The sequence below is a fragment of the Rana temporaria genome, chromosome 3 (genome assembly GCF_905171775.1).
Source record: "Rana temporaria chromosome 3, aRanTem1.1, whole genome shotgun sequence".
Classification (NCBI taxonomy): Eukaryota; Metazoa; Chordata; class Amphibia; order Anura; family Ranidae; genus Rana; species Rana temporaria.
The window spans coordinates 433,197,647-433,210,486 of NC_053491.1; the positions used below are offsets into that span (position 1 = coordinate 433,197,647).

The following is a 12,840-nucleotide window of genomic DNA, read 5'->3' on the forward strand; positions in this document are numbered from 1 at the left end:
TTATATGAATGCAGAACATGTCTAGATTTTACTACACATTCAACAAATTACAGTAAAATCGATGTAATGATTTAAATATTCTGGCAAATAGGTTTTATAAATGCAGTGAATAATCTGGGATCTTATAGGAAGATGAATGATTCATGAACCATTATTTTTCCACTGTAATTGCAGTCCTATATATTGTCAGAACTTACAAAGTTTTGGCAGCAGACTGATGATAAAATATTATGCTTGCGTCTAGTGAGTCTTCTATCTTGCATATACACTATGGGCCATATTCTCTTACATTTTCGGCGGGCGGCGCGTAAGCCATTTACACTCCGCCGCCCCAACCTACAGGAGCAAGTGCTGTATTCCCCAAACACTTGCTCCGTAGTTTGGGGCGGCGTAGTGTATTTGGCCCGGCGTATCCCCACGTAAATCCAAGGGGGCGGCTTCTATTTAAATTAAGCGCGCCCCCGATTCTAACGAACTGCGCATGCGCCGGGCTTAAAATAGCCCAGTGCGCATGCTCCAGTTCTCGGCGTAAAACGTCAATGACGCCGACTTAGTAAAACGACGTACCCGACGGGAAAACGCGACGCGGACCCGACGCCATACTTAACATGGCCTACTTGGGACTGGCGTAAGGTTACCCCTCATATAGCAGGGGTAACCTTACGCCTACGCAAACGACGTAAGCGACGGTTACGCGACGCAAATTCGTTCGGGAATCGGCGTATCAGGCTCATTTGCATAAACAAATGAGACCTGAACGTAAACGCCACCTAGCGGCCGGCGGAGTAATTACATTTAAGATCCGAGAGTGTAAGTGACTTACACATGTCGGATCTTCAGCGTATCTATGCGAAAATGATTCTAAGAATCACTCGCATAGATACACTGGCCAAAAAAGAGAGATACGATGGAGTATCCTGAGATACTCCATCGTAACTTTACTCAGAATATGGCCCTCTATTAGTATTGAGACGCCTGTCTTTCAACACACATGAACTGTAATGGTATCCCAGTCTTAGTCTGTAGGGTTCAATATTGAGTTGGCCCACCCTTTGCAGCTATAACAGCTTCAACTCTTCTGGGAAGCCTGTCCACAACGTTTAGGAGTGTGTATATGGGAATGTTTGACCATTCTTCCAGAAGTGCATTTGTGAGGTCAGGCACTGATGTGGATGAGAAGGCCTGACTCGCAGTCCCAGCTCCAATTCATCCCAAAAGTGTTCTATCGGGTTAAGGTGAGGACTCTGTGCAGGCCAGTCAAGTTATTTTCTTGTGCACTGGTCAAAATCATTCGGTGTAGGGGGATTATGATGTGGGGTTGTTTTTCAGGGCTTGGGCTTGGCCCTTAGTTCCAGTGAAGGGAATTCTTAAGGTGTCAGCATACCAAGACATTTTGGACAATTTCATGCTCCCAACTTTGTGGAAACAGTTTGGGGATGGCTCCTTCCTGTTCCAACATGACTGCCCACCAGTGCACAAAGCAAGGCCCATAAAGACATGGATGAGGGGTAGAGGAACTTTACTGTCCAGCACAGAGTCCTGACCTCAACTTGATAAAACATCTTTGGGATTAATTAGAGTGGAGACTGTGAGCCAGGCCTTCTTGTCCATATCAGTGCCTGACCTCACAAATGTGCTTCTGGAAGAATGGTCAAACATTCCCATAGTAGACACACTCCTCAACCTTGTGGACAGCCTTCCCAGAATAGTTGAAGTTGTTAAAGCTGCAGTGTGAGCCAATTGAATATTGAACCCTCCGGACTAAGTCTGGGATGCCATAAAAGTTTATGTGCGTGTTAAGGCAGGTGTCTCAATACTTTTGGTAATATAGTGTATGATATTATTCTAAACTAAGATTTTTTTTTAATTTACTAAACATTGGTCTTCTAGGTAAAAAAATAAAAGTAGGATTTTTAATAACAGCTTACCTGTAAAATCCTTTTCTTTGAGTACACCACGGGACACAGAGTACACCACGGGACATACAACCCCATACATATTGGGTTGTATGGATCACCAGAGGTGATTGGACACTGGCACAACCAATGAGAACAAGTTCCCCTCCATATAACTCCTCCCTTAAGGAAGTACCTTAGTTTTTGTAGTAAAGCAGTAAGGATGCCATAGAAGGGGGGACCTCTGTGTCCCGTGGTGTACTCAAAGAAAAGGATTTTACAGGTACCGTATTTGCCGGCGTATAAGACGACCCCCTATTTTTACAGGAAAAATGTTGGTTTTAGGATATACTCGCTGTATAAGACGACCCCCTTCCTACTAGTCTGTCTGGAAGCTGAGGGGTAGCCAGAACAACCGCTGACAGAAACAGGCTTGTTTTTAGCTTTTTTGTAATCTCACTGTGCCATTACATTACATGCCTCCACTGTGCCATTACATGCCTCCACTGTGCCATTACATGCCTCCACTGTGCCAGTACATGCCTCCACTGTGCCATTGCCAGCCTCGACGAACTCCCTATCTTATTGTGTTTGCAGGGTTTGGGTTTCAGGCTGCGGGCATCCATTATTCAAAAGCTGCGCCTCCTCCTCAGACTGTTCCGTGATAGGCTGAACACTCATTTTCCCAGCAGAGCCTCTGTTCAGTGTTCCGCCTATCACGGATGTTCTCTCGTCCAAGGCCGAAGATGAGAAGGCATCCGTGATAACCCGAAACGAAGGAACCTCATTTCTTAACCTAAAGCTTGAACAATTACTTGTTGAATCCACCTAGCAATGGTGGATTTTGATGCCGGCTGGCACTTCTTGGGACCATCTGGCACAATGGAAAAAACATCTGTTTTACGTATCTGAGCCATTGCCTGCAGATAAACTTTTACTGCTCTCACTACATCTAGAGAGTGCAATAACTTTTCCCCCGATGTCCGCAGTTCAGGAAAAAAGGAAGGCAAAACAATGTCTTGATTTAAATGAAACACCGACACCACCTTTGGAAGAAAGGTAGGATGAGGGCGTAGAACAATTTTGTCTTCGTGACAAATTAAATGAGGCTCTTTACAAGAAAGAGCTGCTAACTCAGATACTCTTCTAGTGGAAGAGATAGCAATCAAAAAGGCCAATTTTCTGCTCAAAAGAATCAAAGGAATATGGCTGATAGGTTCAAAAGGTTGCTTCTGCAAGACTGATAATACGAAGTTAAAATCCCCTTTCTTGTCAATTAATTTCTAAAATAATTAAAACACATTTCATTTTATTGGTTAACATGTTTAGTATATGTATGTATTCACATAGGAGGGGTTACATTATCATTAGTATCAGTCACATTGAAGTGATTGTTATGTCTTGGAGCTGAGAATGGTTTTATTTCTACTTATTTCTAGAAATCAAGCAAAACTGATAAATATGCTATTTTTGTAAATATTTTATGATTGAAATGTAATAGGAAACTGCATCCAAGCTGTGGTCATGGACCATATCTGAGATAATCAGTAGTGGTTGCGACTGCAGTAGAAGCTGTCATTGTAATTTACCTCCTGCTACTGATTGGCTGGCAATACTTTTTTGGTTTCTCCCTGCTGAACTATGCTTGTTCGACTTGCTTATGCTTGAAAACCATAGATCAGAGCCTCAGCGACAGCTTCTGTGTAAAACATGGTTTCATAGTAAGTAAAACATAGTAAGGAGGGATACTGACTGGTAGATACATGTGTAACCAGGGCTTTTTTCTCAGAAAAAAGGTGAAGGAACTCAACCACAACCCCCCAAAACCCCCCTCCTCTCAGGGGTGCGCTATATGCAGAGTTCTTGGGTGTGCTTGGTACAGAGTTTAGGGGTGCGCTACGTGCAGAATACCGGGGTGCACTTGGTGCGTAGTACAGAATTTAGGGGTGCGCTATGTGCAGAGTTCGGGGTGCGCTTGGTACATAGTACAGAGTTTAGGGGTGCGCTATGTGCAGAGTTCCGGGGTGCTCTTGGTACAGAGTTTAGGGGTGTGCTATGTGCAGCATTCCGGGGAGCGCTTGGTACATAGTACAGAGTTTAGGAATGCGCTACATGCAGAGTTCGAGGGTGTGCTATGTACGTACTGCAGAGTTCAGGTATGTGCTACCTGAACCAGAGGTGGTGGAACTGAGTTCCACCAAGTTCCAGATGAAAAAAAGCCCTGTGTGTAACCAAGTGTGAGAAGAATTGCACTTTTTAACATGTGTAAACAGAGTAAAGTGTATGCATAGATCAAATCATTTTTTAAGTTGTGAATTGAGTAGTGAAGGGTTAGAACCCGTCGGGGTTTTATTGCTGTTTTGGCCTCACTGTTGGGATTTCCCTTTCCCCTCTCTATTTGTCCTAGTGACCATTGTCACCAGTGGTGTATTTAGGTTTTGTGCTGCCCTAGGCCTGACTAAATTCATGCACCCCCTAATTTAAATACGACCCACCCTTCCTGTGAAAGCCACACCCCTTCCTATTCAAGACCCGCCCTATCATCTGTAAATCACACCCCTTCCAGACCCCCGCCGCCTCCATCTCCCCCTAGCAGCAAAAATACTACCTTTCAGCACAAATCCTCACCCTCATATAACCCCTTCCAGTGAAAATACCCCTTCTCAGCACAAACCCTTGCCTTAACCTTCTCAAATCCCCCTCTTAGCACAAATCCTTCCCCATCTCCCCCTCCCAACATAAATCCCCCCTCCCATCACAAATCCTCCCCCCATCTCCCCCTCCCAGCATAAATTACATCTCTCGGCACAAATCCTCCCCCATCACAAATCCTCCCCCATCTCCCCCTTCCAGCATAAATCCTCACGTTCAGAAAAATCCCCCCTCATCTCAAACCTGTGCCTCCTTCTCTCTCCTCCCAGTACACCCCCCAGCTCTTTCTCCTGTTCTGTAAGAGTAGCCTCCTATGCTGGGACTTGTAGTGCACTCTGGGGGGCGAGATATGGCAGTCTCCTATGCTGGGACTTGTAGTGCACTCTGGGGGGCTGAGATATGGCAGCCTCCTATGCTGGGACTTGTAGTGCACTCTGGGGGGATGAGATATGGCAGCCTCCTATGCTCATAACAAAAAGTAAAAAATAAAAAAGAGAAACAGACTGCTGCACACCCTAAAGAGTTAACTACAAATTTATTAGAATAATATAAAAAAAACACACATGTGTGAGGAGCCTCCTATGCTGAGACTTGTAGTGCCCTAGACTACAGAGGATGGAAGAATGACAGCCCACTCTGCTGGGATTTGTAGTGCCCTTAGTGGCGGAATGAGGATTCCTCAGTCCCCTCACAGTCTAAGGCACTACAAGTCCTAGCATAGGAGGCTGCCATATGTCAGCCCCCCCAGAGTGCACTGCAGGTCCCAGCATAGAAGGCTGCCATATTTCATCCCCTACAGTGCACTACAAGTCCCAGCAAAAACAGGGCTGCCATATCTCAGCCCCCACAGTGCACTACAAGTCCCAGCATAAGAGGCTGCCATATGTCAGCCCCACCACCAGAGTGCACTGCAGGTCCCAGCATAGAAGGCTGTCATATCTCAGCCCCCCACAGTGCACTACAAGTCCCAGCAAAAACGGGGCTGCCATATTTCAGCCCCCACAGTGCACTACAAGTCCCAGCAAAAACTGGGCACTACAAGTCCCAGCAAAAACGGGCTGCCACCAGTCCTCCAAACACAAAACAATGATACTGCACAGCCTTCCACCCCCTCCCATACACTCACTCCTTGGCTGCCATACACTCGGGCTTCCCACTCTCCCCTTACAACAGGGTCCTCCTACCTGAGTCCGGGATGGATGTCACGCTGCATGGTGAAGCAGTGGGTGGGATGTCTGAAGACACATCCAGGCTTCCAGACCCTGGCACAGCACGCAAGACTGCAGATAACTCTGCTCTGGTCAGGCACCTCAGAGGCTGTATGTAAGGCAGGAGGAGGCCACGGGAGCCGGGACTCGGGAGGACAGGTAGGGGGATGTTTTTGTGCCTAGGCCAAAATACAGCCCTGATTGTCACTGGGGATAAAAATTATGCAAGAGGTGAAGGCATACCTCCCAACTTTCTGAGATTGGAATGAGGGACACCTATCAGCAAAAGTATGCAGGCATAGGACACACACCTTGCCACACCCCCTTAAAGGAGAATTGTACAAAAAAATAAGATTGGTTAAACCCACAAGTGCTTTTTTTACCACTACTATTTCTTTATATTGGCTCTTGGAATTTACAAATGCAGCAATTTAGAAATCAGTTAAAAAGGTTTAGCTCTGGGAAACACTTTTTGATAGATAAAAAGTGCATTGTTTATACATCTGTATAGATCAGACCAAAATGAGGGACAAATGATGAGAATGAGGGACAGAGGGACATTGCTCCAAATCAGGGACAGTCCCTCGAAATCAGGGACAGTTGGGAGGTATGGTGAAGGGAAAACTTCCAATGAGGGCACCTGTACTAGTGACAACTTCTCTTACTTTTTTGAGAATTCATCTCACTTATGGTTGAGTCCCTGGGTCAGAAAGTGAAGGAAAATCTCCCCAATAAGACACAGACAGCAGAATATAAACCAACATGGATTTTAGCCCTTCCCTTCCCCATTCCACACTAATAAAAATTACAAATGCACTTTAAGTGAATCTGTTAAAGGTTCAGAGCTTTTTTTCACAAACTGCATAGCTGCTGTCATAGCTGCATGGTACATCATTCCATTCTCCATTGTTCCATAACAGTGCACAGTCTTCCTCACCATCATGGTCATTTGGCTCCCCTTTGGTCCAGAACCTAAAAATAAAATGGCCAGAATTACATACATTACTTTTTTTTTAGATTTAAAAGAGAGCACCTACCCCCCTTTTTTCTTTTACCTCTACTTACTTTGAGGTAGGTGCAGCCCATTTCTGATACTCATCCATCCAATGGATCCAGCTTTGTCCCGCAAAGATCCTCTCATGCCCAGCCACCACTTGGCCTCTCTGACATCATCAAGAGGCCCGCTGGCTTTTCTGGGGACAGCAGACAGGCCTCCTGATAACGCTTTTCACTAATAATCAGGAACCATCAGAATAGTTTCCAGTCATACAATCACTTGTCAGTAATTAAAGCGGTAGTTCACCCCCCCCGACACATTTTACCATCGAGACAGGCATTGTAGCGCGAGCTACAGTATGCCTGTCCCGATTTTTTTAACCCCGTACTCACCTTGTAGTCGTCCATCGTAGATTCCGGCTCCCGCGGGGAATGGGCGTGCCTATGGAGAGGGAGGATGATTGACGGCCGGCCCTGGCACGTCACTCTCCCCGAAGACAGCCGGAGTAGGTCTCGGCTCTTCACGGCGCCTGCGCACAGGCTATGCGCACGCGTCGTGAAGACCGAGCCTATTTCGGCTATTTCCGGAGAAGCGTGACGCGCCAGAGCCGGCCGTCAATCATCCTCCGTCTCCATAGGCACGCCCATTCCCCGGAATCTTCGATGGACGACTACAAGGTGAGTACGGCGGTAAAAAATTCGTGACAGGCATACTGTAGCTCGCGCTACAATGCCTGATTTTAAGGTAAAAAAAAAAAAAAATGTTTTCCCGTCGATAGGATGAACCCCCGCTTTAAGTGCAAGCTGGGGTTCATTGACAATTTCTAAAGTGTTAGTTTGGAGACCCCTGGTATAATGCCGTGTACACACGACCATAATTCATGTCATGGGGAAAAAAAAAAATTCTCAAGGTGATTTCTCTCAAGCCTGCCTTGCTTACACACGATCGTGAAAAAAAATGCTCGAGCAAAGTGCGGTGACGTACAACACGTACGACGGCACTATAAAGGGGAAGTTCCATTCAAATGGCGCTAGCCTTTGGGCTGCTTATGCTAATTTCCCATCTCATAACTTGCTTCTGAGCATGCACATTTTTTCCCCCCTCGTTAAAGCATACACACGACCGTTTTTCACGACGTGAAAAACGACAAGAAAAAATAGAGCAGGTTAAATTTTTTACGGACATTTTTCTCGTCGATAAAAATGCTCTCGAGCCTATGCACGACCGTTTTTCAGGACCACTTTAAAAAATTGCATTTTCTCGTCATGAAAAACGGTTGTGTGTACACGGCATATGGCATAAATAAGTAGGCTAATCCCAAGCCAGGACAACAATTCCTGGTAAATGCAGTAACACAAGGAACTTTAGGATATAATACATAAACTCACACATTCATACCGTTAGTTCCTACCCATGAAATAGAACAGTGGCAAAAGTCATGACAAAGCAGAGTTCCGCCGAAAAAAAAATTAGAAGTCAGCAGCTACAAATACTGCAGCTGCTGACTTTTAATATTAGGACACTTACCTGTCCTGGGTTCCTGTGATGTCGGCACCCGAAGACGATTTCTCCCTCTGCTCTCAGGTGCTGCCACCGCCTTCTTCGGTGCGGGAATCAGGAAGTGACGCCTTGAGGCGTCACTTCCTGGTTCCCTACTGCGCATGCAGGACTTGCACTGAGCGTTCCCACTGGTCCTTGCTGTCTTCTGAGACCTGTGTGTCTCCCAGGAGACAGAGGTGACAAAGTAGGTGCTGGATGTGGTGTAGGTCACCGCGATCACTGCAGTGATCTATTCCCGGAAGTGGGAGCAAATACCTGTATTACACAGGTATCTGCTCCCCCCTAACCCCTCCCCCCTGAAAGGTGCTAAATGTCACACCGGAGGGGGGAGGATTTCAAAAAGCGGAAGTTCCATTTTTGGTTGGAACTCTGCTTTAATCAGCCAGATGCCAGATTTTACCGAATTTTTTTTTGTAGTGCTCTTCCAGGATACACTATTTTCAGTTTAAGAGATATTTCCAGAACCTACAGGTAAGTCTTAATATAGGCTTTCCTGTAGGTTAAAGTGGTTGTACAGGGTTTACAACCACTTTAACATAGTTAAGCATTAGGTCACAGTAGATAGATTTGAGCCCTTTTCAGTGCATTGGTATTCCTTTGCGAACAAAGAAGATTATCCTTTGGAAAATGGATCTTTGATACACATGGGAAAAAAATGTAGTATTCCAAAAAAAATATGTGTTTTGGGACTAGTAATAGCTCGGGTACAAACTAGTCCAAAACATATGTAAACAGTTGGCTACAAGGAGCTCACAACTATGGCAAGAGGCTGTAGTGAAAATGCCAACCTATATAGCCAACCTGGGGTGTAACAGAGGCAGTGCAGTAACTTAAACTGTACAAGTTGGTCCATCATACTGATAATGAGTAAGTGAAAAACTTATATAGAGCAGCACATGCGAACTGAATCGCCTCTGGGCGCTGTTAATATAAGTAAAACCAGTTGTTACCTTATTGTTGAGTGCATTTTGTGAAAGCTCTTTATCAAGGTTGGGAGGTAAGGTATTGTAAGAGTGTATATAGGCTTGTAGTAGGTTTGGAATGGAATGTGTGACACAATGATAACCCGAATAAATACAAATGCATGTTTTAAATGATGAATTAATTTATTAATAGAAACCTGTCTGTCCCTATGTGAAAAAGTAAATCATGAATGAACTGTAATTAGTTTTTGGAAAGCCAAGTTAAATTTCACTTGCCACACCCAGGCCTGATTACTGCTAGACCTGTTGAATCAAGAAATCACTTAAATAATAGCTGTCTGACAAAGTGAAGTATATTAAAAGATGTCAAAAAGCAAAACATCATGCCACAATCTAAAGAAATTCAAGAACAGATGAGAAACAAAGTAATCTACATGAATCAGTCTGGAAAAGGTTACAAAGCCATTTCTAAGGCTTTGGGACTCCAGCGAACCATTATCCACAATTGGAGAAAACTTTGAACAGTGGTGAACCTTCCCAGCAGCGACTGGCCTATCAAATTTACTCCAAGAGGATAACTTGACTCATCCAGGAGGTCATAAAAGAACCCAGAACAACATTTAAAGAACTGCAGGCCTTACTTGCCTCAGGTTAAGGTCTGTGTTCAGAATTAAACAATAAGAAACGGATTGGACAAAAATAGCATCCATGGGAGAGTTCCAAGGCAAAAGCCACTGCTGACCAAAAAGAAGGCTCATCTAACTTTTGCCAAAAATCATCTTGGTTACCCCCAAGACTTCTATGGACTGATGAGACAAAAGTTTAACTTTTTGAAAGGTGTGCGTCCCGTTACATCATACATTACAGCATTTCATGAAAAGAACATCATACCAACAGTCAAACATGGTGGTGGTAGTGTGATGGTCTGGTGCTGCTTTGCAGCTTCAGGACCTGGATGACTTGCCATAAATGAATTCTGAGCTCTGCCAAAAATCCTGAAGGAGAATGTCCGGCCATCAGTTTGTGACCTCAAGCTCAAGCGCACTTGGGTTATGCAGTAAGAGAATGATTCAAAACACACCAGCAGGTCTACCTCTGAATGCCTCAAAAAAAAAATTAAGGTTTTGAAGTGGCCTAGTCACGGACTTAAATCTGAGATCTTGTGGCATGACCGTATAAAGGCCGTTAATGCTTGAAAACCATCCAATGTGACAAATATGCACAAAAAAATTAATCAGCAAGGGGAAAATACTTTTTCACAGCACTGTACTATTTTTACAAATTTGGGAGATGTATTTCAGGTCATGAGATGCCCATCACAGAATGTCAGAATGATTGTACAGTTCTTAAGATTAGAAATAAATCACCCAAGTACTTTTTGACCACTGTGCCCAGCCTGAATTCAAGTATCAATGGTGGATGGGTTAATGCTTCTCCTTTCTGAATGTCGATGTAGCAAATTGCAAAGACCTTCATAGGAGCCAGCGGACATGCAGCCAATATCATGGCTGTGTTTTTTCCCCTGTAAGTTAAAGCCATTTGTGTTAGCAAGAAAGTAAAAAAAATTTGAATTTTGGCCTAACCTACAATAATTTTGCGAGTCTGTAAGGCAGTCTCAGCTATTTTAGTTTAGAAGTTGTTCTAGGCAAATGTAGATATTACCAAATCAATTTTCAGAAACAGGAAAAAGTGAAGGGGGTGTGGGAGCTACCCTGAAGGCATAAAGAAATTTAGGGTGACGAATCACATTAAAGCGGAGGTCCGCAGAATTTTTTTTTAAAGTCAGCAGCTACAAATACTGCAGCTGCTGACTTTTAAAATAAGGACACTCACCTTTTCCAGGGCCGCCCGCGATGTAGACACCCGAAGCCGATCGATCCCTTAGCTGTCGGATGCTGCCGCTGCCATCTTCAGTAAGGGAATCACTTCCTGGTTCCCTACTGCACATGCGCGACTCACGCTGCGTGATACCACTGGTCCCTGATGTCTTCTGGGGCCTGTGTGTTTCCCAGAAAACAGCAGGGGGAGGGGAAGGAGCGTAGATACCCGTGGGTAGTTAGGGTATCTATGCCCGGAAGTGGGAGTATTACACAGGTATCTGTTTCCTCTCCCCCTGAAAGGTGTCAAATGTGACACCGGAGGGTTCCAAAAAGCAGAAGTTTCATTTTTGGGTGGAACTCAGCTTTAATTCTGCCAATCAGGTGTAGGGGGAGATTATTACAAACTAGAAGTTTATTTGACATTTATGGAAGAATTGGTTGAACATTCATTAGAACAAAATTTGTAAATCATTATGGATGTGTATTCCGTGTTTGGATTTCTCTACCACTTGTAAAGGACAATAAGAGGGTAATTGTAAATATAAATAGGGCCTATCGGAAAGGCAGAGGTTCATTTGTATATAATTACCCTTTGGCCTGCTGTTGTTATTGCTGCTTGAAGATGGCTGTGTGCCTCTATTTCATAGTGTAATTGACAGATACAGTATTAAAAAAATTATATACTTTAAAGTCAGCCTTTAATGAAAGAAAGCATTATATCCTTTTTTTAAATGTAAAAATGTAGACAATAATTTACTACTAATCTACTATTTAAAAAAAAGTTAGTCACAAAGTTCTATTTAAGTTAACCAATGCATACTAACACTGTTATATTTGGCCTGAGCATCTAGGCTTCAGTGACCTCTGGACACTAAATCATTCTAAGCCTGAATGTGCCAAACACTAACTAAATTATAAAGGCTAAGCTTTCATTGTGATTGCAGCTGCTTCTCCAACTCAGCGGGATACAGCTCAGGAAACAACTAATGTGTTTGTACTTGAAACTATCAGTGAGCCAAGGATCACAATGTCATTAGCAGCTTGTAGTAAATTCCTTGCTTACCAGAACACCTGATAGCCATGTGTCCAAAATACTTGTGCTTCCCAATCTGTATGTGATTTAAAGTGGTTGTAAACCCAATCTAAAAAAAAACCTGCAAGACAGAGGCATAATGAGCTAGTATGCTATGCATACTAGCTCATTATGAATTACTTACCTTAGATCGAAGCTCCCCCGCATCGGTCCTCATCCCCCTCCTCCATTGGTGACATCTCTCCCGGGGGTTACTTATGGGCATCATGGCTACAGTGCTGTGATTGGCCAGAACCACAATGAAGTCACTCCCATGCATGCGCACGGGAGCCACCGGTAGCGGCACACAAACTGAAGCAATGGCACATAGGTGGCATTGCTTCAGTTTGCTTTAGTGCACATGTTCCGATAACATCAGCACATGCAGGGGACAGGGGATATCTGCTAAACCATGCAGGTTTAGGAGATATGCTGGGTGACTACATGTAAGCCTTATTATAGGCTTACCTGTAGCATAAAGTGGTTGTAAAGGGTTTACAACCACTTTAACTGGAAAGGCAAATTCATATGCAAATTAAGTTAAATAATGTGTCTTCTTCTTTCTTTAAGGAAAACTATATAAGAAGGCACTCATTTAGTCAGGTCATGCTATAACTAGTAGCAGTAGGTCATATTCAACTGAACTTATTCTGTAATGTTGTTTCACCACTTGGATGAGTTACAAAACATCTTCCATATTACAGAGCAAGTTC

At 44.0% G+C, this 12,840-nt stretch overlaps 1 protein-coding gene across 2 annotated transcripts in view; it reads right to left on the reverse strand.

Annotated features, from left to right (window-relative positions):
• Nucleotides 1-6,508: 6,508 nt before the first annotated feature.
• Nucleotides 6,509-12,840, reverse strand: part of LOC120933258 (hepatic lectin-like) — a 39,273-nt gene continuing 32,941 nt past the window's right edge. The window contains exon 7 of one of the 2 annotated variants that reach the window (XM_040346374.1): nucleotides 6,509-6,727. In XM_040346374.1, the coding sequence (XP_040202308.1) occupies nucleotides 6,595-6,727 (133 nt within the window). In that variant the 3' untranslated portion in view covers nucleotides 6,509-6,594. Of the gene's footprint in view, nucleotides 6,728-10,386; nucleotides 10,758-12,840 lie in introns of those variants that run through there. The other variant, XM_040346373.1, reaches the window with a different exon arrangement.